Here is a 23864-nt window from a genome sequence, read left to right as displayed (position 1 = left end):
GCAGATGGTAGCTTTTGTCACTTATATAAATTGTTCTTATTTCTGCAGAGGAGGTAGAGGAGGTGCAGGAGGAGGAAGAGGAAGGTACAGTCTGATATTTATACTGTATATATTCTATAAACATACACATTTTATGCTTCCGATCCCGATAATGCCTGCTTTTTCACTGATATGGGCGGATATAAATATATACGCGCACACATAGATACAGATACATATACTGTAAACACTATATATACACTAAACACTGAAAAATTTCAGTTTTAATTCCTCACTGTGACTTTGTCTTGTGCAAAATTCTGTTTAGAAGATAAAGTCACAGCAGAAGAGGAAGAAGAGGAGGAGGTGGAGGAAGAAGAAGCCGGTGAAAATGACAAGGAAGAAGGTATGCAAGTCAAAGACCGACAGAACACAAAACGATGACGAATGTGTCTTGTTTTCGTGGGTCAGACACTACTTGGGAAGTTTATCTTGAGTCACACTTCACTTTGGTATGTGACGGAATGCAGCTACTTGCCGAGATATGTGTGTTTTTACCGTAACATGACGGGAAGTCAGCCCGAGGCTAAAGCTAGCTAGCTAGATTTAGCTAGCTAGCTAGCTAGCACTAGATCATCATTCAGGATTAACATGAGCTAGCTTGTAGCACGCTAGTACCCGATTGTTTCAGGCTTCAAGTTATATAACTTGTTCCATTTGGAATCTCCACAATGATAAAATATGAATGTTGAAAGTCCAGTTATTCTATATTGTGATCTAAGGAGGCCGGGTGTCATCCAGCGGTCACAGATTCCATACTTATGTTGTAATTACAGATAATGATAGCCTCTTCCAGTACTTCTGAAATAGTGGATTGCGTGGGTGGGATGTCTGTGGGGGGGATTTAAAGGGGAATGCACTTTTTTGGGGAGGAATTTTGCCCATAATTCCTAATCCTGCCATCTAAAATTGGAATTACGGCTGCTATTGACGGGCTATCAGTGTGACGACCGTGTTGTGCTAGCATTAGCCGTTTAGCATCGAACTACCACAATGATGCACATTAGCACTCAAAGTCATCAAATCTTACCTTTACGGATTCCCACATAGTATCAACATTTGGGGGCAAGTATAAGTTGAAGGAAAAAGGGGGGAAAATACATCCAAATATATCCAAATACATCCATACATACCTCTGTGCATGGAGAACGTTTGATGGTGCGTTCAATGACCGTCAAAAAAGTTGGACAAATCGCAGCTCACTTAAGCATTCAGAAAATGTCATTTCTTATTAATAGTTACAGCAATAAAATAACATTCACTGTAATATTAATTTATATGTACTTTAATGTTAAATTAGATAGTTTGCATTTTTTTTTCATTAAATATTTTATGACTATTGCCCTATTACTATTACTACTTTTTCATAAAGGAAAGGCGCATTGTGGCAAATGTTTTTGTTTTTTTTTGAGGATGGCTCAAAACGCTCTGGTTTGAAAAGGCGTGGTAAAACTGTTCCTTTGTGACATCACAGAGGGACTTGTATATAAACACTTTGCCCTCCCCAAAGCACTGCGCTGCTGTGTACTTGGTTGCAATACCTCGAAACGTAACGCTACATTTGTTTACAATTCCTAACAATACCACCATCAGGCACAAGTAGCTAGAGAATATAGCTGAATAGGTGCAGATTCTGGAAGAACTAAAAAGCTTTGTGAGCTGGTTATTGTGTGTAGCTGCTCTATAGGAGTCCACAATGCAATACAAAGGGCCGGAAAATGAGCATAATAGGTCTCGTTTAAAACCACTCATCAAAACCCCAACAAGCGAATTTGTTACTTGTCTCGCCATTTCCTGTCATTCGGCAATGCTAGCTTGATTGCTAACATTCTCCTATGGTTTCAGATGGCGACGCAGAAGCAGACGACGGAGAAGGTAACCCTGACAACGCCGTCAATGACCTCATGTGTGCGCTCTTTCTACGAAATACATTTTACCATTGCTTATATAACGTAGTCCGTTGTCGTAGCATGCTAATTTTTGACTAATTTCCGAGTCTGCACGGTCTTGAATAAATTAATGTCTTCTCTTGTTTCAATGCGCTTCTCAACGAAGAGGAAACAAAACCAAAATTCAAGTAAGCACGATCCTTAAAAGGGAACCTATTATGCTCATTTTCCGAGTCGTGGACTCCTATAGAGCAAGCTACACACAATAACCCACACAGAAAATTGTAGATCTTCCAGAATATGCACCTATTCCAGGTGTATTTCGTCATTGTGTTCATTGTCGGACACACTTTGTCAAAGGAGCTAAGAAGCTCGGACGTGAGGGTAAGCATAATAGGTCCCCTTTAATATATGAATTACCCAAACACCACATGACCAAAGTTCAAGTCTCGTTCTCTTTCAACATCGGGAATGTTTATCCGACCCCTGCAGGCCATTTATCATGCCCAACCTCATCCCACCGAAGATTCCAGATGGAGAGAAAGTGGATTTTGATGTGAGTTATGGGACAGGCACCGCTGGAGGGTAGGAATGAGTACACCGCTATCTGTACTCGGTACAAACCGGAAGTGGGCGTTGTTTTCCCAGGAATGTGTGGGGCTTCCATCTGTACTTTACTCCAAGTCTGAAATTGACATGGAATAATCAGAAGTTGCTATTACAGTAAACCTCGGATATATCGGAAATTCGCTCACAACGGACAGATAAAAAAGAACCGATTTTTCTGTAATGCATTTTTCCAATAAAAATTCATTGCATATATCGGATTTTTTATAACGGAATTTCGCCTATTTCGGACAAAATCTCCAGTCCCGTTCCAATGCATTTCCATTAAATTTCCCTCGCATATATCGGTTTTGCCGCATCGTGGCGCTCCGATTCGCCGAATCGTGACAGGCCGCTATACGACGTCATTTGCAGCGTTTGCAGCGTTGCCTGCGCGTCCAGGTACATTGGAAACATAGTCAAGGAAGTGCCTTTTTATAACGGATAAAATCCCATTTACGCATATACCGGATATAAATCCCATATATATGCGTAAAACGGACATTTTCCGGTATACGCATATAACGGATTTCGCTTATATCGGACAAAACCAGTGGGAACAATTGAATCCGATATATCCGAGGTTTACTGTATTTGTTATTATCCTGCTAAATGTGTACCGTGTATGTGTGTCAGTGACTTATTATTTCATTATTTTGTAATCATCCGTGTAAAGTCGGTGATTGGCTAGTAATGTCCACAGGGGTGGGGGGGTGGGGGGGGGGGGGGGCAGACTATATATTTTACACGTAACAGTCCACCTGGTATTATTGTATCTGTAAAATTGCCATGCAATCTGCTATTATTATTTATTATTTTATATTTATATTTAAATATTTAAAAAATAATAAAATATTATAATAATTACAATAAAATTTAAATAATAATTATTATATTATTATTATGTAAAATATGCAAATATAACAATATTATTATATATAATTAATATAATAATTTGCATTAATAGAATAAATATAATAATCATAAGTTATAATAATAATTATTTTAATTTTTATTATTATTATTATGTGCTTGTGTCCCTTTTTTCAGGAGCACTTTGTAAACAACAGACCATGTCAAACAACGAAATTGATACAACCATCAAAAGGTTGGCTCAGGCCATGATGCCAGTTTGTATGTTGAGTTTAAATGAAATACTTTGGAAAGATTGGGCCGTATTCAAACACTTGGCGGGCCGGATGTGGCCCCCGCGCCGTAGTTTGCACACCCCTGGGTTAACTGTTATCAGTGTTTAACGTCCATTGCTATAACGAGCGTCGTCCCTTGTGTAGGACATACATCGCAAACGAATGGAGAAGGACCTGATGGAGCTTCAAATGTTAATCGAGGTTCATTTTGAAAGCCGAAAGAAGGAAGAAGACGAGCTCATTCAGCTCAAAGACCGAATAGTAAGCGTCCTTAAAAAAAACATATTTTTTATTTAGGATGCTTGATTTTTGATTTTATGTAAATTTGCGTACAGGAGAGCCGCCGCTCTGAGCGAGCGGAGCAGCACAGAATCCGCAGCGAACGCGAGAAGGAGCGGCAAAAGCGTCTGGAGGTACAGCTCTGATATCTTCTACGGTTCCTCCAACTAACTAACTCCCGACGTCTCTTGTCCATGCTTGTGCAGGACGAGCGAGCTCGTAAAGAGGAGGAAGAAGCCAAGAAACGAGCGGAGGACGACGCCAAGAAGAAGAAAACACTGACTAGTTTGCACTTTGGGGGTTACATGCAGAAACTGGTGAGGAGATCCGTGGTCCAGTTCAAAGACCAGTCAGGAACGAGTATTTTCCTTCTTCCCACAGACGGAGAAGCGTAGCGGCAAGAAGCAGACCGAAAGAGAGAAGAAGAAGAAGATCCTGAGTGAAAGACGTAAATCTCTCGATATTGAAAACTCCAACCAGGAGCAACTCAAGTATGCGGATAAATATTATTGTAGTATTTGCAGGTTTTCAGAAAATCGTCTAAAAAAAAAAAAGTTCTTTATTTGTGGCTCCCAGAACGAAAGCGAAGGAGTTGTGGGAGTGGATCCACCAGTTGGAGGCAGAGAAGTTTGAATTGCAGCACCAGATCAGCAGCCAAAAATACGAGGTGTGTTTTTGACTTATTTAATTTGCATATAAACATGACTTCAGTACAATAATTCTGCTTTTGCAACATTGCCGAAAAATTACGTTTATTATTTTATCTACTTTTTTGTTTTATTTAAAATTTTTTGTTTTCAACATAAGTGAAAATTCTACCGATTTTTTTGTTCATTTGAGCCACAATTTTCCCGAGAATGGTCTTTGTATTTCCCATGCATCACTTTCTCGAATATAAGGATTTTTTATTCAGTGTTCCCTCGTTTATCAAGGGTTTAGGTTCCGCAAACTAGCCAGCATAATTTATTTATAATTATTATAAAAGTTTAAAGTCCGCAAAACCCGTTAGCATACACTTCATGCACTTTTCTCAAGCGGGCATTAACAATTTCGGCCATTTTTCATCCCATTTTTCGTGATCTCTGAAGTATATTGTTGCAGTTATCTATGGTCGCAATTTAATAACAAATGTACGTATGTAATATTTGCTCAAAAAGGTAGCTAAGTAATATACAACAAGCTCGTCAAGCCACCCGGAAATCGTCCAACAATTTGACTCACGTTGTCATCTTACGGAGAAAGCTAAACTCATCACACTGCAACTTAACATGCAAAAGGTCGCTAGGAAATATACAACGAGCTTGTCAAGCCACCCGGAAATCGTTCCAACAGTTTGACTCACGTTGTCATCTTATAGAGAAAGCTAAAATCATCACACTGCAACTTAACACGCAAAAAGGTAGCTAAGAAATATACAACGAGCTCGTCAACACACCTGGAAATCGTTCCAACAGTTTGACTCATGTTGTCATCTTACGGAGAAAGCTAAACTCATCACGCTGCAACTTAACACTCAAAAGGTCGCTAAGAAATATACAACGAGCTCGTCAAGCCACTCAGAAATCGTTCAACAGTTTGACTCACGTTGTCATCTTACAGAGAAAGCTAAAATCATCACACTGCAACTTAACACTCAAAAGGTCGCTAAGAAATATACAACGAGCTCGTCAACCCAACCCGGAAATCGTTCCAACAGTTTGACTCACGTCGTCATCTTACGGAGAAAGCTAAACTCATCACGCTGCAACTTAACACTCAAAAGGTAGCTAAGAAATATACAACGAGCTCGTCAACACACCCGGAAATCGTTCAACAGTTTGACTCGCGTTGTCATCTTATAGAGAAAGCTAAAATCATCACACTGCAACTTAACACCGAAAAGGTAGCTAAGAAATATACAACGAGCTCGTCAAGCCACCCGGAAATCGTTCCACAGTTTGACTCACGTTGTCATCTTATAGAGAAAGCTAAAATCATCATGCTGCAACTTAACACTCAAAAGTTAGCTAAGAAATATACAAGACAAGTACCAAAATGAATTATAAAAAATGGCTTCCCATCATGCATTTCATCGACGTTTTGCAGAGTTGCATGCAGAGTTTAGAGTTCACTGCGAGCTAGCTGTTTGCTAGCGATCGCACAACATGAGACGCGACAGTGGTGCACAGAGGAGATTGATTGACAGTGGAGTCCAACCAATCAGGACGCACAACATGGTGCATTCATATGCTGTGAAAAATACAAACTGTTAGCACGTAATGAATATTATTATATAATATAATGTTAAAGGGGATCTATTATGCTAATTTTTTAGCCTTTTGTTTTGAGTCGTAGACTCCTATAGAGCAGCTACAGCATCCAGTGTGAAATACCGCTGACGGATTACAATATTTTTATTTTCCTGGTAAGGAATCAGGAACGCCAACCACCTCCGCCTGATGTTTGCCTCGTTAGGAATTGTAAACAAATGTAGCTTTCCCTAAAACCTAAAGAAAATGCTAACACCGTAAACAGAGAAGCAGACAGCATGTATCAGACCTACAGCACATGCCCATATAAGGAAGCCCGGCACTCTGTGATGTCACTGAGAGCCAGTGTTAGAAAAAAAACTATGAAACCGAGCGTTTTGCGCCATCCCAACTTCTTTTAGGGATTACTTCCAAAATGTGGAAAACTTATTATCTGAACCTTGGGCATCGTTTAAGTACATGTTAAGGTTAGAAAAGTAAGGTTAGAAAAATGCAGCTAATTAATTTCTAAAGCTCATTTATGTTTTCTGTATTACAGATTAATGTACTGAGGAACCGTGTAAGTGACCATCAGAAAACGTAAGGAAATACTTTTTTTTTTTGTGTGATTAAGTGTCTTCTTAGTTAGACGTTAGTTGGAAAATAAGTCTTACAAAAAGTCCTGCACGGGCAAGTCAATAAAACGCATCGCTAATCTGCAATACGACTGTAAAGTTGCACACGAATGCATCACACTGCTGTTACTCTCCGCCCGGGCGAACTGCCCGCAAGGCCGGGCGTGGCGCATCTGTCAAAGAGACACACCTCCAAGCGCAGAATGTTTCACACAGTGTGCTTAACTGACTTGTTATTTTTGGACCGGGAGGCGCGATGACGATCGCAACAATGGCTGCTCCTTAACGCCGTTTGTTCTTTTCAAAACAGATCCAAGAGGACCAAAAGGGGTCTGAGGAAATAGATGAACAATTTAGCCGTCCTGCACCGAAACTATATAGTTTCCATACTGTATGTGCGTCATGGATCTTTGCTGCATTATTGAATATAAATAAAAACCCTTTCAGACCAGTCAAGACTGTGCTTGTTTGATTCCCGATACACTTTGAACAACAAAGCAGAGGAAAATGACACAGAAGTACATTCAGGCTTCCAGCGAAAAAAGGAGGAAACATCTTCTTAATGAGAGACAAGCTCTGACATGACATGTCATGTTACTCCTCTTTCTAGCACCTCCTCAATTTACGACTGGGGAAAGGAACGAATCGTTCAGGTGTGATCTCTGAATTTGGGTTTAAATAACTACTTCCTGTCCATACCTGCAGAAAAGAGATGTAAAAACTGTATAAAGAGTTAAAACTAATATCTACCATGGTGGGAATTTTTTTTTTTTTTTGCATGCTTGTGTCACTTAAATGTTTCAGATCATCATCTATTTTCTATGCCGCTGCCGAGCACAGAATCGAACCCGGGTCTTCCCGATGTGTGGCCGACATGCTAACAAAAGGACAACACAACTGAACAAAAAATGCAGTTGTTAAATGACACTTTTATTATTAAAGAATAAAAAAAAATTATATATAACATTACTGAAATTGAGATCTTATAAACCTTCGGGACTCCAGCAAACCACAGTGAGAGCCATTTTCCAAAAATTAACAAAACATGGTGCAACAGTGATGAACCTTATAAGGGAGTATCCGGCCAAACAAAATTACCCCGAAAACACAACAATGACTCATTGAAGAGGTCGCAAAAGACCCCGCAAGAACAAGGGCCTCACTTGACTTAGTTAAAATTTGTTGCCAATATTAAGTCTCATGCTATAAACTAAGCTAGGCTATCTTATATGGGATTATTTTATATATAATTGACAGTGACGTAAAGCAATCAATGTTATATTTAGTAATATTAATAAATGCTATTATTTTCCAGCAACTTTCCTTACCATTTTCCTAATTTTCCCCATGAATCCTCAAATATTTTATAAAAAAAAAATGGAGTGATGAGCAGACAACCTCTGTTAACTGCATTTATTTACTACTCAAGACTCAAGTAAACAAAGCAAAAAAACACTCAAATCCAAATAATACACATACACTGCAGGATTATTTATGCTTTTTTTTTCTTCGACATATGTACCGCAGATAAGAATTTATAATCGCTAAAGCTTTTTTTCAAGCAAGTGGATCGTGAAGGTGTTTATTTTACCCTCCCGTGTTGTTGCAAGGGCGTGGCCTCGACATTTCCTGATTTCCATCTAAACGATGCATAGAAGGAAGACACAAAAGTGTTGAGTTTTCGTACCAAAGTTGCCATTGTGAAGACACACACACACACACACACACTAGCATTCCGACACATCATACCTGCGGGGGGAAAACGTTGCACCGCTCCTCCCTCACTCATCACTCGATAATCTGCACCGACCTGTATGCCGCTGTGGTGTTGTCGTTAATGAATAATGATTTGCTCATTCCCAACTGTGGATAGAAAGACGAGAAGTTAGAGTAAGAACCGTGTGGATTTACTCCACAGGCAGACGGGTGTGGCAAAAGCGTCACAGAGGTAAAACGTTACATGCATCATTCATGGTGTGGTGCACGCAATCCGCCTCTGACTGACTTCCAGCGTATCATTTTCATAATAGCTTCATTTAATTCACACAAAACTGCAAAACAGGCTGATAGGAAAACGGAAAATGTAGGAAACAGTCGGAGCCAATCCCGACCCGGACTTGAACTCGAGACGAGTTCCTGAACCCACCGGGAATCGTAGGAGTTCATTACTCATAACAGTTTGACTCACTGTGTCATATTAAAGAAAGCTAAAATCATCACACTGCAACTTAACACTCAAAAGGCAGCTAAGAAATATACAAGACAAGTACCGGGGGCCTCTTTCCACCAGGGTGAGTCGCTGTCTCCCCCCCCAGCAGCCTGGTATTGTATATTTCTTAGCTACATTTTCTGAGTGTTAAGTTGCCGCGTGATGATTTTAGCGCTCTTGATTGGCTTGAGGATTGGCTCCTGTCAAATAAAGAATAAAGTACTCACAACAGTTTGACTCACGGTGTCATCTTACAGAGAAAGCTAAAATCATCACACTGCAACTTAACACTCGAAAGGCAGCTAAGAAATATACAAGACAAGTCCCAAAATTAATTTAAAAAACCTTGGTGGTTCTTTCAGCATGTCTTTAAGTCCAGCTATTTGTGCGCTACAAAACTGCAAAACCGAATGAGAAAACCCCATTAAGGAATTGTGTACTGAGGAAACTGTAGGAGCCAATCACGACCTGGACTTGAACTCGAGACGAGTTCCTGAACCCACCGGGAATGGTAGGAGTTCATTACTCATAACAGTTTGACTCACTGTGTCATATTAAAGAAAGCTAAAATCATCACACAGCAACTTAACACTCAAAAGGCAGCTAAGAAATATACAAGACAAGTACCGGGGGCCTCTTTCCACCAGGGTGAGTCGCTGTCCCCCCCCCCAGCAGCCTGGTATTGTATATTTCTTAGCTACATTTTCTGAGTGTTAAGTTGCTGTGTGATGATTTTAGCGCTCTTGATTGGCTCGAGGCTCCTGTCAAATAAAGAATAAAGTACTCATAACAGTTTGACTCACGGTGTCATCTTACAGAGAAAGCTAAAATCATCACACTGCAACTTAACACTCAAAAGGCAGCTAAGAAATATACAAGACAAGTCCCAAAATTAATTTAAAAAATCTTGGTGGTTCTTTCAGCATGTCTTTAAGTCCAGCAATTTGTGCGCTACAAAACTGCAAAACCGAATGAGAAAACCCCATTAAGGAATTGTGTACTGAGGAAACTGTAGGAGCCAATCACGACCTGGACTTGAACTCGAGACGAGTTCCTGAACCCACCGGGAATGGTAGGAGTTCATTACTCATAACAGTTTGACTCACTGTGTCATATTAAAGAAAGCTAAAATCATCACACTGCAACTTAACACTCAAAAGGCAGCTAAGAAATATACAAGACAAGTACCGGGGCCCTGCAATGGGTCATCGGCTGCCTCTTTCCACCAGGGTGAGTCGCTGTCCCCCCCCAGCAGCCTGGTATTGTATATTTCTTAGCTACATTTTCTGAGTGTTAAGTTGCTGTGTGATGATTTTAGCGCTCTTGATTGGCTTGAGGATTGGTTCCTGTCAAATAAAGAGTAATAAATAAGTACCGGGGCCTCTCCCCCCCACAGCAGCTTGATATTGTATATTTCTTAGCTACCTTTTGAGTGTTAAGTTGCTGTGTGATGATTTTAGCTTTTTCTGTAAGATGACACCGTGAGTCAAACTGTTATGAGTAATGAACTCCTACGATTTCCGGTGGGTTGACGAGCTCGTCTCGAGTTCAAGTCCAGGTCGTGATTGGCTGTTTGTAAGGCTGTTTGTTGAGTGTTAAGTCGCTGTGTGATGATTTTAGCGCTCTTGATTGGCTTGAGGATCGGTTCCCGTCAAATAAAGAACACCGGAAAACTACAGTCATTTGATTTACATTATTTCTTAAACTGATTCTATACATTTTTCAATTTTTTTTTTTTTTTTTTTTTTTTGGGGGGGGGGGGGGCAGATTAATGACAAAATCCAAGCTTCCACTGTCTTGTTAAATGTCTAAAAGTGGACAAATGGTATGAAAGCGTTTTGCCAAGATTCAAGGAGGGGGTGGGGGGGTTATAATGTAAGCAAACACTATTCACACCAGAAGCTAAGGTACATTTATGGTACATTTATGGTACATTTATGGTACATTTATGGCCCATGAAGCAACACGAAGTATTGACTTGACTGGACGGGATTCTGCTAACTTTGGATCAGTGAAACTGTAAAAAAAAAAAAATGCAAACGTGTTGCTGGAACATCCCGTCCATTCCATGTGTCCCCCTCCCCTCCTTACGTAATAGCCAAGCGGCTACGTTAAGTGCGTCTTCTTGACAGCGACTGCAGAACGCCAGCGTCAAAAGCATCCTGAACTTTATTAAAAGTCTCACATTTTGCTCTCCCCGCATACAAGAGACGGCGAGCGCCGAGAGAACCAGTCTGCCGGGATTCCAGCGAGACTGTTTTTGTATTCCCTGAACGACTCGGGTGGGGCTTGACAGGGAAAGTGACAGCGCTGCCTGAATAATAATGCACACAAACACACACACGCCCATTCGTGTTTCGCTGGTGGAAGGACACGTGCAAAAAAAAAAAAAAAAAAAAAATTTTGAAGTATTAAACATGCAAGTAGTACTATGTTGTTTTTATGATTACCTTTTTCAAAATGTTTTGCAAGTTTTTGTCATTCCATAGATGGTACAGAAAGACGGAGGCTGCTTTGCTGGCTTTGGGGAGAGAGCTGTGATAGGAGAGGAAAAAAATATGTAAAAATATACATTATATACAGTAAACCTCGGATATATCGGACTCGGATATATCGGAAATTCGCTCACAACGGACAGATAAAAAAGAACCGATTTTTCCGTAATGCATTTCCAATAAAAATTCATTGCATATATCGGATTTTTTATATCGGATTTTGCCTATTTCGGACAAAATCTCCAGTCCCGTTCCAATGCATTTCCATGAAATTTCCCTCACATTTATCGGATTTGCCGCATCGTGGCGCTCCGATTCGCCGAATCGTGACAGGCCGCTATACGACGTCATTTGCAGCGTTTGCAGCGTTGCCTGCGCGTCCAGGTACATTGGAAACATAGTCAAGGAAGTGCCTTTTTATAACGGATAAAATCCCATTTACGCAAATACCGGATATACGTAAATCCGATATATGCGGAAAACGGACATTTTCCGGTATACGCATATACCGGATATAAATCCGATATATGCGTAAAACGGACATTTTCCGGTATACGCATATAACGGATTTCGCTTATATCGGACAAAACCAGTGGGAACAATTGAATCCGATATATCCGAGGTTTACTGTATTTTTAAATGTAGTACAAAAAAGTCGTTACTGTATTCGAGCGTTCATTACCGAGAACTCCAAATACCGTCCAGTTATGATTTGAATGAGCAAACCCTTTTCAAGCATATTCATAACTCACGCATTCTCGCTAATGTCAGCCACCGATGTCACCAAACTGCCATCCATAAACTTCTTGCCGCCCTCGGGGTCGGCCAGCACCAGATTCCGCACCGTGTTGCATGCCGTCGCGACTGTTTCGTCGGAGTTCCCCAACTCCCGGGGCCCGGCAGCGAGGATGCCGGTGAGTTCTGGCAGAACCTGCTTTGCTGCAGAAATTGCATAAAATGCGCTTAAAAATGTTGCATGGAGATGAGAAGAAGCGTGTGAAGATTTTGGACTGTAGATGTGATGCGTCTCACCCATGGAGGCGTTCACGTTGGCGCCCCGACACATGTTCCCCAGCAGGGACACGACGGCCTTCTGCAGGCTTTGGTTAGGTGACTTTAACAGAGGGGTGATGTATGACAGAGCATCCAACTTCTGGACCAGGATCTGACTGATGGCACCGGATCCCTGGAACACGGGAGCCACGTTTTTAGCCGTGCATCCACATCGAGAACCAGTTGAATAGTTCCTACTGGACATTGATCCCCGTCACTCATTAGTTCAAGCTCGTCAACCCACCGGAAATCGTAGGAGTTCCTTACTCATAACAGTTTGAAAGAGCGCTAAAATCATCACACTGCAACTTAACACTCAAAAGGCAGCTAAGAAATATACAAGATAAGTACCGGGGCCCTGTAATGGGTCATGGGCTGCCTCTTTACACCGAGGGGAGTCTCTGTCCCCCCCCCAGCAGGCTGGTATTTTATATTTCTTAGCTACATTTTCTGAGTGTTAAGTTGCTGTGTGATGATTTTAGCGCTTGCAAGTCAGTGAGGAAACGGTAGCAGCCAATCACGACCCGGACGTGAACTCAAGACGAGCTCGTCAACCCACCGGAAATCGTAGGAGTTCATTACTCATAACAGTTTGACTCACGGTGTCATCTTACAAAGGAAGCTAAAATCATCACACTGCGACTTAACACTCAAAAGCCAGCTAAGAAATATACAAGATAAGTACCGGGGCCCTGCAATGGGTCATCGGCTGCCTCTTTCCACCAGGGGGAGTCTCTGTCCCGGCCAGCAGGCTGGTATTTTATATTTCTTAGCTACATTTTCTGAGTGTTAAGTTGCTGTGTGATGATTTTAGCACTTTTGATTGGCTTGAGGATTGGTTCCTGTCAAATAAAGACACTGGAAACTACAGTAATTTGATTTATGTTATTTTTAAAACTTATTCTATACATTGACATTGATTCCCATCACTCACTAGTTTAAAACTGCAAAACAGGTTTATAGGAAACCCCCAAGGAATTGTTTACTTTACTTCAGAACTGCAACTCATCGTTTAATCGTCACGACCTGGACGTGAACTCAAGACGAGCTCGTCAACCCACCGGAAATGGTAGGAGTTCATAACTCGTAACAGTTTGATTCACGGTGTCATCTTACAGAGAAAGCTAAAATCATCACACTGCAACTTAACACTCAAAAGGCAGCTAAGAAATATACAAGACGAGTACCAGGGCCTCTTGGAACCAGGGGGAGTCGCTGCCCCCCCCAGCAACCTGCTATTGTATATTTCTTAGCTACATTTTCTGAGTGTTAAGTTGCTGTGTGATGATTTTAGCGCTCTTAATTAGCTTGAGGATTGTTTCCTGTCAAATAAAGAACACTGGAAACTACAGTAATTTTGATTGACGTTATTTCTTAAACTGATTCTATACATTGACATCGATCCCCATCACTCACTAGTTCTTTGCTGGCAGTCAGGTTCTGCAGGGCGCCGCAGCACGCCTCCAAGGTGCCGTCTTTCTGGGACAGGTTGAGAAGAGACAAGTAGGTCTGCATGGCTTTGGGATGGCACAACCACTTGGCGCCTTTCGGGTCATCGTTTTCAAGCATTCCTCGAACAGCGTCGAATGAAAACTGAAGAGGAGGAGGAAGAAGTCAGCGGGAAGGTCGGAAGAACAACAAAGGGATGGAGGATTTAGCACATTTACCTGCTTTTGAACCTTATTGCTTTTGGGACTGAAACACCCGACTGTAGGGCTTTTCCTGCCAGATTGGCTCTCTGTCGAAGGGATGAAGTTGGCAAAGCATTTGGGCGACTCGGTCTCCAGCTGGTAGGTCAAATTATGGAGGACACATGCGCAGTTCTCCACTGACTAGGAGAGGAAAATACAGCAACTGTAGCCGTTAGCGTGTTCATTAGCGGTGTACTGGCGACAAAACCAGATCGACTGGATTCAAGATTGGCAGAAACCAACAGTAGCCACGTTTACATGGACCCAAATATTCCGATTCCATTCGGGTTATTTGGTAAAACGGAAAGAATCTAACCTTTGTATACATTCCGAAAAAAAAGTGTCAATCCGAATGAATATATAATCGGATTCACAGGAGTGGAATATTCCTTTCCCCGATCCGATTGAGGTATCTTGTACCCGCTCAATTTCGTTTTTGATACAAACTTTAAAAGAACTGAACGTAATTGCAAGACCGGACGGCCGAAAAACTATTTATTAGTAGCAACTGTGGTAATCACACTCTCGTCCGCCATCTTTGATGAATCACATGATGTTGTTTACGTTTTACTGCGCATGCCCCATTGACTATTCCGTTTGATTATAGCCGTGCATATAAGACAGGAGATTGGAATATTCCTTTTTCCAGGTATACCATTGTTTTCTGGTACGTCATTCGGAAAGATTCCATTCGGAAAATCTCATGTAAACGTGGCTAATCATGGATTCATGGATTCAGTGGTTGGACCTCGGGATCATCGTTTTCAGCTTCAGGAAAACTCAACTCAGGACTGAATTTGTGTTACCTTATCATCGGGATTGTCCTCCGTCACACAGGTCTGCAGATACGACATCAGGGAGTCGATAAGACCACGACAGTCTCTCATGGCCGTCCTCTCTCTCAGCTGGGCACAGCTCAGGTTCCTGCGCGGGTTTGAACGGAAGTGGTTCCCGATCACGGATCACAATGTCGGATTTGAAAAGCCGGTACTTCGGTACGAGGTACATTATTTAAAAAAAAAACAAAAACAAAAAAAAACCTTAAACTGTATTATGGAAAGCAGGAGGTGAACAAATGTAACAGTTACTGATTGTAAAAGTACCAGATGGAGGGGTAGGATTTAATAAGCTGTGCTTCTTCCTACTCCTTTTGGACATGTGGAACTGGGAACTGATTATGTGATGCATTCAATTGTAATCTGATCTATACCAAAAACAAAAATAATAATAATAATAAAAAAAATGAAATTATATTAGGAAAGCAGGAAGTGAACAAATGTAACAGTAACTGTAGTTACTGATTTAATCTGATGCATGTTCAAATGAAATATTTTTTTTTAATAAAATAAAAAAAAGTAAAAAAAAAAATTTAACAAAAAAACACTTAAATTATATTAGGAAAGCAGGAAGTGAACAAATGTAACAGTAACTGTAGTTACTGATCTAATCTGATGCAAGTTCAAATGAAATATATTTATTTTTTTAATAAAAAATAAATAAAAAAAAAATAAAAAAAATTAAACTATATTAGGAAAGCAGGAAGTGAACAAATGTAACAGTTACTGATTGTAAAAGTACCAGATGGAGGGGTAGGATTTAATAAGCTTTGCTTCTTCCTACTCCTTTTGGACATGTGGAACTGGGAACTGATTATGGGATGCATTCAATTGGAATCTGATGCATGTTCAAATGAAATAAAACCATTACCATTATTACCATTACCATTACCATTACCATTACCATTACCATTACCATTACCATTACCATCACCAAATGGAGGCTGTGTGCGGTAAGGACTTTTTAAAAGTACTGAGTGTGTACCGATTCCCCAACATCGTTATTCACTGAATTGAATGAAGTATCCGTGTTATTCCGTTCCGTGAGACTGGATCCCTGAAGCGGTCTTACCGGAGGCACCCTGTGGTGTTGTAGAAGACCTCGGGGTGAATGTTGTTGGTGGCGCTGTCGTCTGACCAGCAGGTGAACGGCACCACCACATTCTCCGTCAATGCGGGCAACGCCGTGGCGATAAGTTCTCCCTTTAGTTCGTCGGCAGAAGAAAGGTTCCAGAGGAGGCCTGTCGAAAACGACAACAACAAGGATGTTCCGCTCAGTGACGCGTTTTTTTTTTTTTACAACTTTTCAGATGGTCTACCTGTGATTTGTTTCTGTGTCTCGGAGCAATCCGTCTCCTTTAGTAACTGCAGGGCTTTGGCGATGCCGCCGCAGTGTTGAACCTGCAGCTTATTGCTCTGGTTTTTGAACACCAGGTTCCTTAAAGCCCCGGCGGCGGCCTGACTCACAGCCGGGTTGGGGCTACGCAGAAGAGTCACCAGATTGGGGATGCCTCCGAGTTGCAAAACCTGATAGACAAACACATGAGTTGGACTACAAATTCAGTCATATGGTCAACACTTAAATATACTACGTGATGATTGGACGACAGTTTATTATCACAATTATTATTAATAATAATGATAAAATCACAATTTCTACATTCCACTGAGGAAAAGACAGGAAGCAGAACTGGAAGTAGCAGAAAAGCGGATGCTGAGGTTGTCACTGGGAGTGACCAGGATGGATAGGATCAGGAACGAGTACATCAGAGGAACATTACATGTTAGAGGCCCTGGAGATGAAGTCAGAGAGGCCAGACTGAGATGGTTGGGAAGTGGAGGTAGCAGAGATGAGGATGCTGAAGTTCTTATGGGAGTGACCAGGATGGATAGGATCGGGAACGAGTACATCAGAGGGACATTACATGTTAGAGGCCTTGGAGATCAAGTCAGAAAGACCAGACTGAGATGGTTGGGAAGTGGAGGTCGCAGAGATGAGGATGCTGAAGTTCTTATGGGAGTGACCAGGATGGATAGGATCAGGAACGAGTACATCAGAGGGACATTACATGTTAGAGGCCTTGGAGATGAAGTCAGAAAGACCAGACTGAGATGGTTGGGAAGTGGAGGTAGCAGAGATGAGGATGCTGAAGTTCTTATGGGAGTGACCAGGATGGATAGGATCGGGAAGGAGTACATCAGAGGGACATTACATGTTAGAGGCCTTGGAGATGAAGTCAGAAAGACCAGACTGAGATGGTTGGGAAGTGGAGGTAGCAGAGATGAGGATGCTGAAGTTCTTATGGGAGTGACCAGGATGGATAGGATCGGGAAGGAGTACATCAGAGGCACATTACATGTTATAGACCTTGGAGATAAAGTCCGAGAGGCCACACTGAGATGGTTGGGACATGTCCAGAGGAACTGCTAGGTAGGAGGCGTAGAAGAAGAAGAAGATGTAGCAAAGGAGGACATGAGGGTAGTTGGTGTGAGAGAGACAGATGTAGAAGATTGAGGAGATTAATTTTGTCTTCTTTGACTAAACGAATAAAATTCTGACCTCTTGCTTAGCACGATCTTCTTTAAAGGTGTTATGCTGGATGATGGTGGCACCACAGAGCTGGAACTTCTCCTCAGGGTGAGACAGGAACTCCACAGCTTCCTTAATGGTCAGATCGGATGCGCCTGGTGCAATGTTGGCACTAGCGACAACACGTGAATGTGAAAACGACGTCCTTTCATAAGACCTTGAAGAGTAATGAAACAAACTCACGCTGATTTCTGCTCCACCTTGGACATTTTGATTGTCTGCGACTGGGAAGGTTGTCCGATAATCCGTTGTTGGCCGGTAGCCGTTTGGAAGCCATTGTTAATAGAATAAGTGCTGTGTCTCTTCACCTGATTCTGCACAGTCTGACCTTTGGTTCTCTAAATAAAAACACAATTAAATATGACAAAAACATAGAAGTTCTTGCAGGAACTTGTCACACATCAAAAAAAGGTGATCACCATGATGACTCCTGGAGCCAGAGCAGGATCGCTGCGACTGGGTTTCAGCTCAGCGGGACCTTGAGGCCAATTGGAAGCGTTGATTTGTTGCTCCCACGCACCCGAGGAGCTGAAATGTCTTCTTCCCAAGCTTTTGGAGGACAGAGATCGGGTCTTTTGGGCGTACAGCTATGCAATGAAAACAAAGATTTCATTTCAATTAGTCTACCATATCTTACTTATTGTGTGGAAATATGGGCTAATAACTATAAAAAAAACAATCTTCACTCGCTATAATGTACTGCAAAAAAAGGTCAGTAAGGATAATTCATAATGCCGCCTACAGAGAACATACTAACTCCTTATTTCTAAAATCACAAATACTTCAACTCAAATACTACATTTGAAACACTTATATGCTAGGACTACGTTAGCGTTAGCATAGCATTTCAGTATGTGGAATCAAACTATGAACCAGTCATGATGTGCTATATATATCACTATATTGACACTTGCTATGGTACCCATTATGGCATTGGATGCTCATATCACCTCCTACTTCTGTATGTGACAAAAAAAAGATATATATATATATAAATAATAATAAAATAAAATAATATAAATAATAATTAATAAAAAAAAGTAAAAAAAGTCTAACTTAAATTATATTAGGAAAGCAGGAAGTGAACAAATGTAACAGTTACTGATTGTAAAAGTACCAGATGGAGGGGTAGGATTTAATAAGCTTTGCTTCTTCCTACTCCTTTTGGACATGTGGAACTGGGAACTGATTATGGGATGCACTCAATTGGAATCTGATCCATACCAAAATAAAAATAAAAAATAAAAAAATCATAATATTTAAAAAAAATAATAAAACAAAAAATAATACAAAAAAATTAAATTATGTTAGGAAAGCAGGAGGTGAACAAATGTAACAGTTACTGATTGTAAAAGTACCAGATGGAGGGGTAGGATTTAATAAGCTTTGCTTCTTCCTACTCCTTTTGGACATGTGGAACTGGGAACTGATTATGGGATGCACTCAATTGGAATCTGATCCATACCAAAATAAAAATAAAAAATAAAATTAAAAAAATCATAAAAATTAAAAAATAAAACAAAAAATAATAAAAAAATAAATTATATTAGGAAAGCAGGAGGTGAACAAATGTAACAGTTACTGATTGTAAAAGTACTAGATGTACCAGAACTGGGAACTGATTATGGGATGCACTCAATTGTAATCTGATCCATACCAAAACAAAAATAAAAAATAAAATAAAAAAATCATAACATTTTTAAAAAATAATAAAACAAAAAATAATACAAAAAAATAAATTATGTTAGAAAAGCAGGAGGTGAACAAATGTAACAGTTACTGATTGTTAAAGTACCAGATGGAGGGGTAGGATTTAATAAGCTTTGCTTCTTCCTACTCCTTTTGGACATGTGGAACTGGGAACTGATTATGGGATGCACTCAATTGTAATCTGATCCATACCAAAATAAAAATAAAAAATAAAATAAAAAAATCATAAAATTTAAAAAAATAATAATAAAACAAAAAATAATTAAAAATATATATATATATTAGGAAAGCAGGAGGTGAACAAATGTAACAGTTACTGATTGTAAAAGTACCAGATGTACCAGAACTGGGAACTGATTATGGGATGCATTCATTTGTAATCTGATGCATGTTCAAATGAAATAAAACCATTACCATTACCATTACCATTACCCGCCTTCGCTTTCTTTCCCGTTTGAGTTTATGTTGTGAGCAGCAGAACGAACCAAACAGTCACACACACCGGGAGGTAACATGATACCCTCGGAACTGGAGACTCACAGCAGTAGCACTTTCTCACAGAGGAGCATTGTCTGCACGGTGGCGGCCTGTACATTCCGTCCCCCTAAACACGACTAAACACTAAGAACTACGGAACTAGTCTACGCTCATTATTACATCATTTATTACATCATCGCGTGGTTTATTTTGTCTGACTGATTTGGGAATTTGTCAAAACGTCATTTATCGGTTCCACAGAAATGACTCTCCTCCCTGCTTCGACCAAAACGAGTTGCTCAGCTTCCAGATGTGTCAACAGCGTTAGCGAGCTCTTCAAATACGACGAGTGGGAGGATCGTTCAACAAGCCAACTGATAAGCGCTGACAGAGTGTTTACTTTCAAAGTGCGGCGTGCAAAAAAATTGGACGGGGGGGGGGGGGGGGGGGGTGTTTCCGTACGGGACAGTATTGTGTCATCATGCTGCTGCTATCTCGATGTGGACATCCTACCCCCGATTTCAGATCACCATTTACAATAAAAGTAAATGTTGTAATTATGAGATTAGATTCAGCTCCAGATGCATATGACAATAAAAGATGATGGATAGATATTATAGATGTTTTACTTTTGCTCTACAGCACACAAGTATGATGCGTTCAAGGACTGACAAAGTGCAATGGCATAAATCGAAAAAATGCGACTTTGGAGTGAGGAGGGGGGGGGTCACGAATCCTGAACTACAAGAATGCAAAATCCACTTTATTACCAATTTTGGGTGAATGAGATGCGTTTTCTTCATTGAAAAAATGCAGATTTTCGGGGGAAAAAAAACAAAAATTTGAACTTTTTTTTTTTTAACAAAGATGTTCAAATATAAAGAAGAAGACAAGATATAAAGACAAATAAAGAGACAAAATATAAAGACAAATAAAGAGACAAAATATAAAGACAAATAAAGAGACAAAATAAAGCAAATGTGATAATCATATCATCATAAACCACACAAACTCGCAGCATTACAAATAACTGAAATATATATAAGTTAAGAAATGTAACCACCAAGCAAGTCATGACAGATATTAAAAGGGCGTGATGAGAAAACCGTAACCGCACTCCCTTCAATCGCCTCAACTCGTAAGTCAAATAATATACCGTATTTACACTTCTGACTAAGTCGCATTTCAGGTTAAATCCCGAGGTTGACCTCACGCTGACCTGAGGTGATTAATGATTGGTTATGAAACATTAAAAGACAGCATTAAAGATCGAGTATGCTAACAGAAACGATGCACAGATTGTTACGGAGGCGACCTGTCACTGCGTTTTATTTTCATTTTTCATAAGAAAGCCACCATTCAATGGAAGGATTGCGTTCAATTGTGCAGATATTAAATAGGGAATTGGCTCGACTAATCTCTGCCTAATACGTTACATGCGCTTGCAAGCAGGGGTCTCAAACCTGTGGCCTGCGGGTGATTCGCAATGCAGTCTGAGGTCCTTATACACCAGTACCAGTACCACAATCAGGGTTTCCATTACAATCACGATTTAAAAATTACGGTTACAGCCAAGTACCGAATTAATCAATGATTAACTCATCCGCAGAGCGGTCAACTGATGGCACATAAGGCCCAGCAACACATGAAACCTCCTTTTACATCGAAGTCTGACTTTTGGACTGAATAGCCGCAGAAAGCATTGAGGGTCTTCAACAAGAGAAACAATTACCGCTTTGTTGTAGCCTGCCGACTTGGTAGACTGGCTGCGACCGAATGTACCATTGACTTTGGGGGGTAGGAACTGGAACGTTGCAAACTCGCCCAGTGGAGTCAAAGACGGCAAAGTGGGACCTGTGGAAAGAGTTGACTTATGAGAGTAGAAACAGAATCAAACATTTTTTTAATGTCTATTTTGCTCGTTATGACAATTTGTATTTGAGTTAAGGACTCCTATAGAGCAGCTACACACAATAATCTGCATATAAACTTTCTAGATCTTCCAGAACCTGCACCTATTTCCTTGGATTAGTGCGCTTTGTTTGTCTAAACCAGGGGTCTCAAACTCAATTTACTTGGGGGGCCACTGGAGCTAGGGTCTGGGTGAGACTGGGCCACATCAGGTCCCCCCCCCCCCCAAAAAACGCATTTATTAAAAACAGAAAAATATACAAATTTTTCCGATTTTCTACAATAAAAGCTCTGATAAAACCTTCCACTGTTCTCAAATATCTTAATTTGTATTTTTCAGCAAAAATTAAGATGAAAAATAAATAAACAAATCAAGTAATAAATCAGTAATAAATAAATATAATAATAATAAAACGGCAAATAATAAAAACTTAAGAAACCACATATAGTTGGTGGGTAGACAAATTATTTTTTTCAGATTAAAATTAAAGCATTATTAGAGCCCTGTAGACATGACAAAACACAACTATAGTCAACTTTATACTTTTTATTTACAACATATTGCGCAACTGCAGGGTCTTGAGACACATGCTAACTCGCAAACTAGAGAGCTAGCCACCTAAACGGTAGCCTCCAAGTTATTTCCTTTAAACTTACGTAAATAGCTAAAAAACTTACCACTTCCACACAGATAGGGAGGATAACTATTAACAGTTATTTAACCTTTAACATGAACATGAATCAAACGTAATATTTTTTTCTGGGTACATGATACCATACAGCATCCATATCAAACATTAAACTTTCATATCAAGGCGGGGGCCTCAAACTAGTGTCCTGCGGGCCACATTTGGCCCGCGGGCCGCATGTTTGAGACCCCTGCTCGAAACGGTTTGAAAACCATTGCCTTAGTGTACGGGTGTGAGACAGACATGACATCATGTCTTTTTGAGTGTGTTTAGCATGAACGTGTTTTAGCACATTTATTCGTCATGCGTGATTCATAAACGAATTGGTAAGAGTCGCTACGTATCGAGACCGGCTGCATCATTAAAGGATTGTGCTTGTCACAATGATGGCAAAGATGTTTGTAACACGGTGCATTCAAGTACCTGTTCTACAGACAGTAGACACATAATTACTGTACCCCCCCCCCCCCCCCCTCCCAACACTTACATCATTTTGTTATGTACCCGGTTACCAATTTATCTATGCCAAAAATTCTAATCATCCAAGGATGGGCGTCTTCCAAAAAAATCTTATCATGTGCACAAGACATTTCACACCCAATAAAAAAGAAAAAAATATTTTTGGGTGGGTGTGTACATGTAGAGGGGGGCTACATTCCTCTCTGGAGGGTGCAAAACAGCCCTGACAGAGAAAGTTGAACACAAAATCCTTGCGTGGACGCAACCATGGATCACATATAAACAATGGCGCAGCGTAAAAAAGCGTTTCTGTTGCGCAGTGCATGGATAAATACACAAGATCAACCGGAGCAGCAGCTTAATAAATATCACACATACACTAATAAGCATGCAGGGTTGTTATGTGTTACAATAAAGTTGTTGCGTACTTGTAGGAGTGCCGTTCTTGCCGTGTTTCGACTTGCTCCTCTTGATGGTTTGCACTTGATCCAGCACCCGGTGCGCCCCGGTGTGCAGCCTGGCGTCGGAGGGCACAGCCAGGGAGGTGTCCTCCACTCTGCCCACCGCCGTGGCCGAACGCAGCGGCTCCGCAGCGATCATCTTGTTGTTGTTGTTGGAGTTCGACCAAGACCAGACCGTCCAAGAGCAGCTGCCTTCAGCCCGAAGAAACGCGCTTCGACTGGGACCGACTTGCACAGAAAGTCAGGAAGACATCAGTGGGAGGTTGGGCTGGGCGCTCCACCCGGGGCCCCGCCCACAGTGGAAAGGGGGGGGGGGGGCAGGGGGGGCGGACTGTTCTCAAGCAGGTGCAGATTAACTGGAAATATTTTAGTGTAATAAACTGCCCCGCCTACCTTATTGTTAAATTCATACTTTATTATTTTTTTAAAGGCTCTTATAATGGATCTAATTTCATGCAA

At 40.8% G+C, this 23864-nt stretch overlaps 2 protein-coding genes across 2 annotated transcripts; one reads left to right on the top strand and one right to left on the bottom strand.

Moving 5' to 3' along the window:
* Window positions 1-391: 391 nt before the first annotated feature.
* LOC131136717 (troponin T, cardiac muscle isoforms-like) lies at window positions 392-7276 on the top strand. Its single transcript, XM_058083903.1, has 11 exons — window positions 392-491; window positions 1885-1914; window positions 2097-2116; window positions 2421-2484; window positions 3827-3943; window positions 4018-4095; window positions 4168-4278; window positions 4343-4452; window positions 4538-4628; window positions 6749-6789; window positions 7135-7276. The coding sequence occupies exons 1-11, from the start codon at window positions 420-422 to the stop codon at window positions 7166-7168; spliced, it is 768 nt and encodes a 255-aa protein (XP_057939886.1). The 5' UTR covers window positions 392-419; the 3' UTR covers window positions 7169-7276.
* Window positions 7277-8223: 947 nt separating this feature from the next.
* Window positions 8224-23659, bottom strand: LOC131136698 (plakophilin-1-like). The gene is made up of 15 exons (XM_058083869.1): window positions 23373-23659; window positions 21618-21739; window positions 18118-18285; window positions 17882-18036; window positions 17669-17810; window positions 16428-16635; window positions 16181-16349; window positions 15079-15196; window positions 14249-14413; window positions 13998-14174; window positions 12561-12714; window positions 12281-12467; window positions 11484-11568; window positions 8574-8687; window positions 8224-8464 (listed from the first exon to the last, which is right to left on the bottom strand). The coding sequence occupies exons 1-14, from the start codon at window positions 23542-23544 to the stop codon at window positions 8613-8615; spliced, it is 2097 nt and encodes a 698-aa protein (XP_057939852.1). The 5' UTR covers window positions 23545-23659; the 3' UTR covers window positions 8224-8464; window positions 8574-8612.
* Window positions 23660-23864: the final 205 nt, after the last annotated feature.

This window comes from Doryrhamphus excisus, chromosome 10 (genome assembly GCF_030265055.1).
Source record: "Doryrhamphus excisus isolate RoL2022-K1 chromosome 10, RoL_Dexc_1.0, whole genome shotgun sequence".
In the NCBI taxonomy this organism is placed as follows: domain Eukaryota; kingdom Metazoa; phylum Chordata; class Actinopteri; order Syngnathiformes; family Syngnathidae; genus Doryrhamphus; species Doryrhamphus excisus.
This window is presented reverse-complemented; position numbering and strand designations above follow the sequence as displayed.

Excerpts from the sequence above, each read along its gene's own strand:
- LOC131136717 (XM_058083903.1), top strand. The coding sequence starts at position 420 with ATGACGAATGTGTCTTGTTTTCGTGGGTCAGACACTACTTGGGAAGTT. Across the intron at positions 2,117-2,420 it reads GAAACAAAACCAAAATTCAA|GCCATTTATCATGCCCAACC; the intron begins GTAAGCACGATC and ends CGACCCCTGCAG. Across the intron at positions 3,944-4,017 it reads TTCAGCTCAAAGACCGAATA|GAGAGCCGCCGCTCTGAGCG; the intron begins GTAAGCGTCCTT and ends ATTTGCGTACAG.
- LOC131136698 (XM_058083869.1), bottom strand. The coding sequence starts at position 23,544 with ATGATCGCTGCGGAGCCGCTGCGTTCGGCCACGGCGGTGGGCAGAGTG. Across the intron at positions 11,569-12,280 it reads GCTGACATTAGCGAGAATGC|CTCTCTCCCCAAAGCCAGCA; the intron begins GTGAGTTATGAA and ends CTCCTATCACAG. Across the intron at positions 8,688-11,483 it reads TGCAAAACATTTTGAAAAAG|TTGGGAATGAGCAAATCATT; the intron begins GTAATCATAAAA and ends TTCTATCCACAG.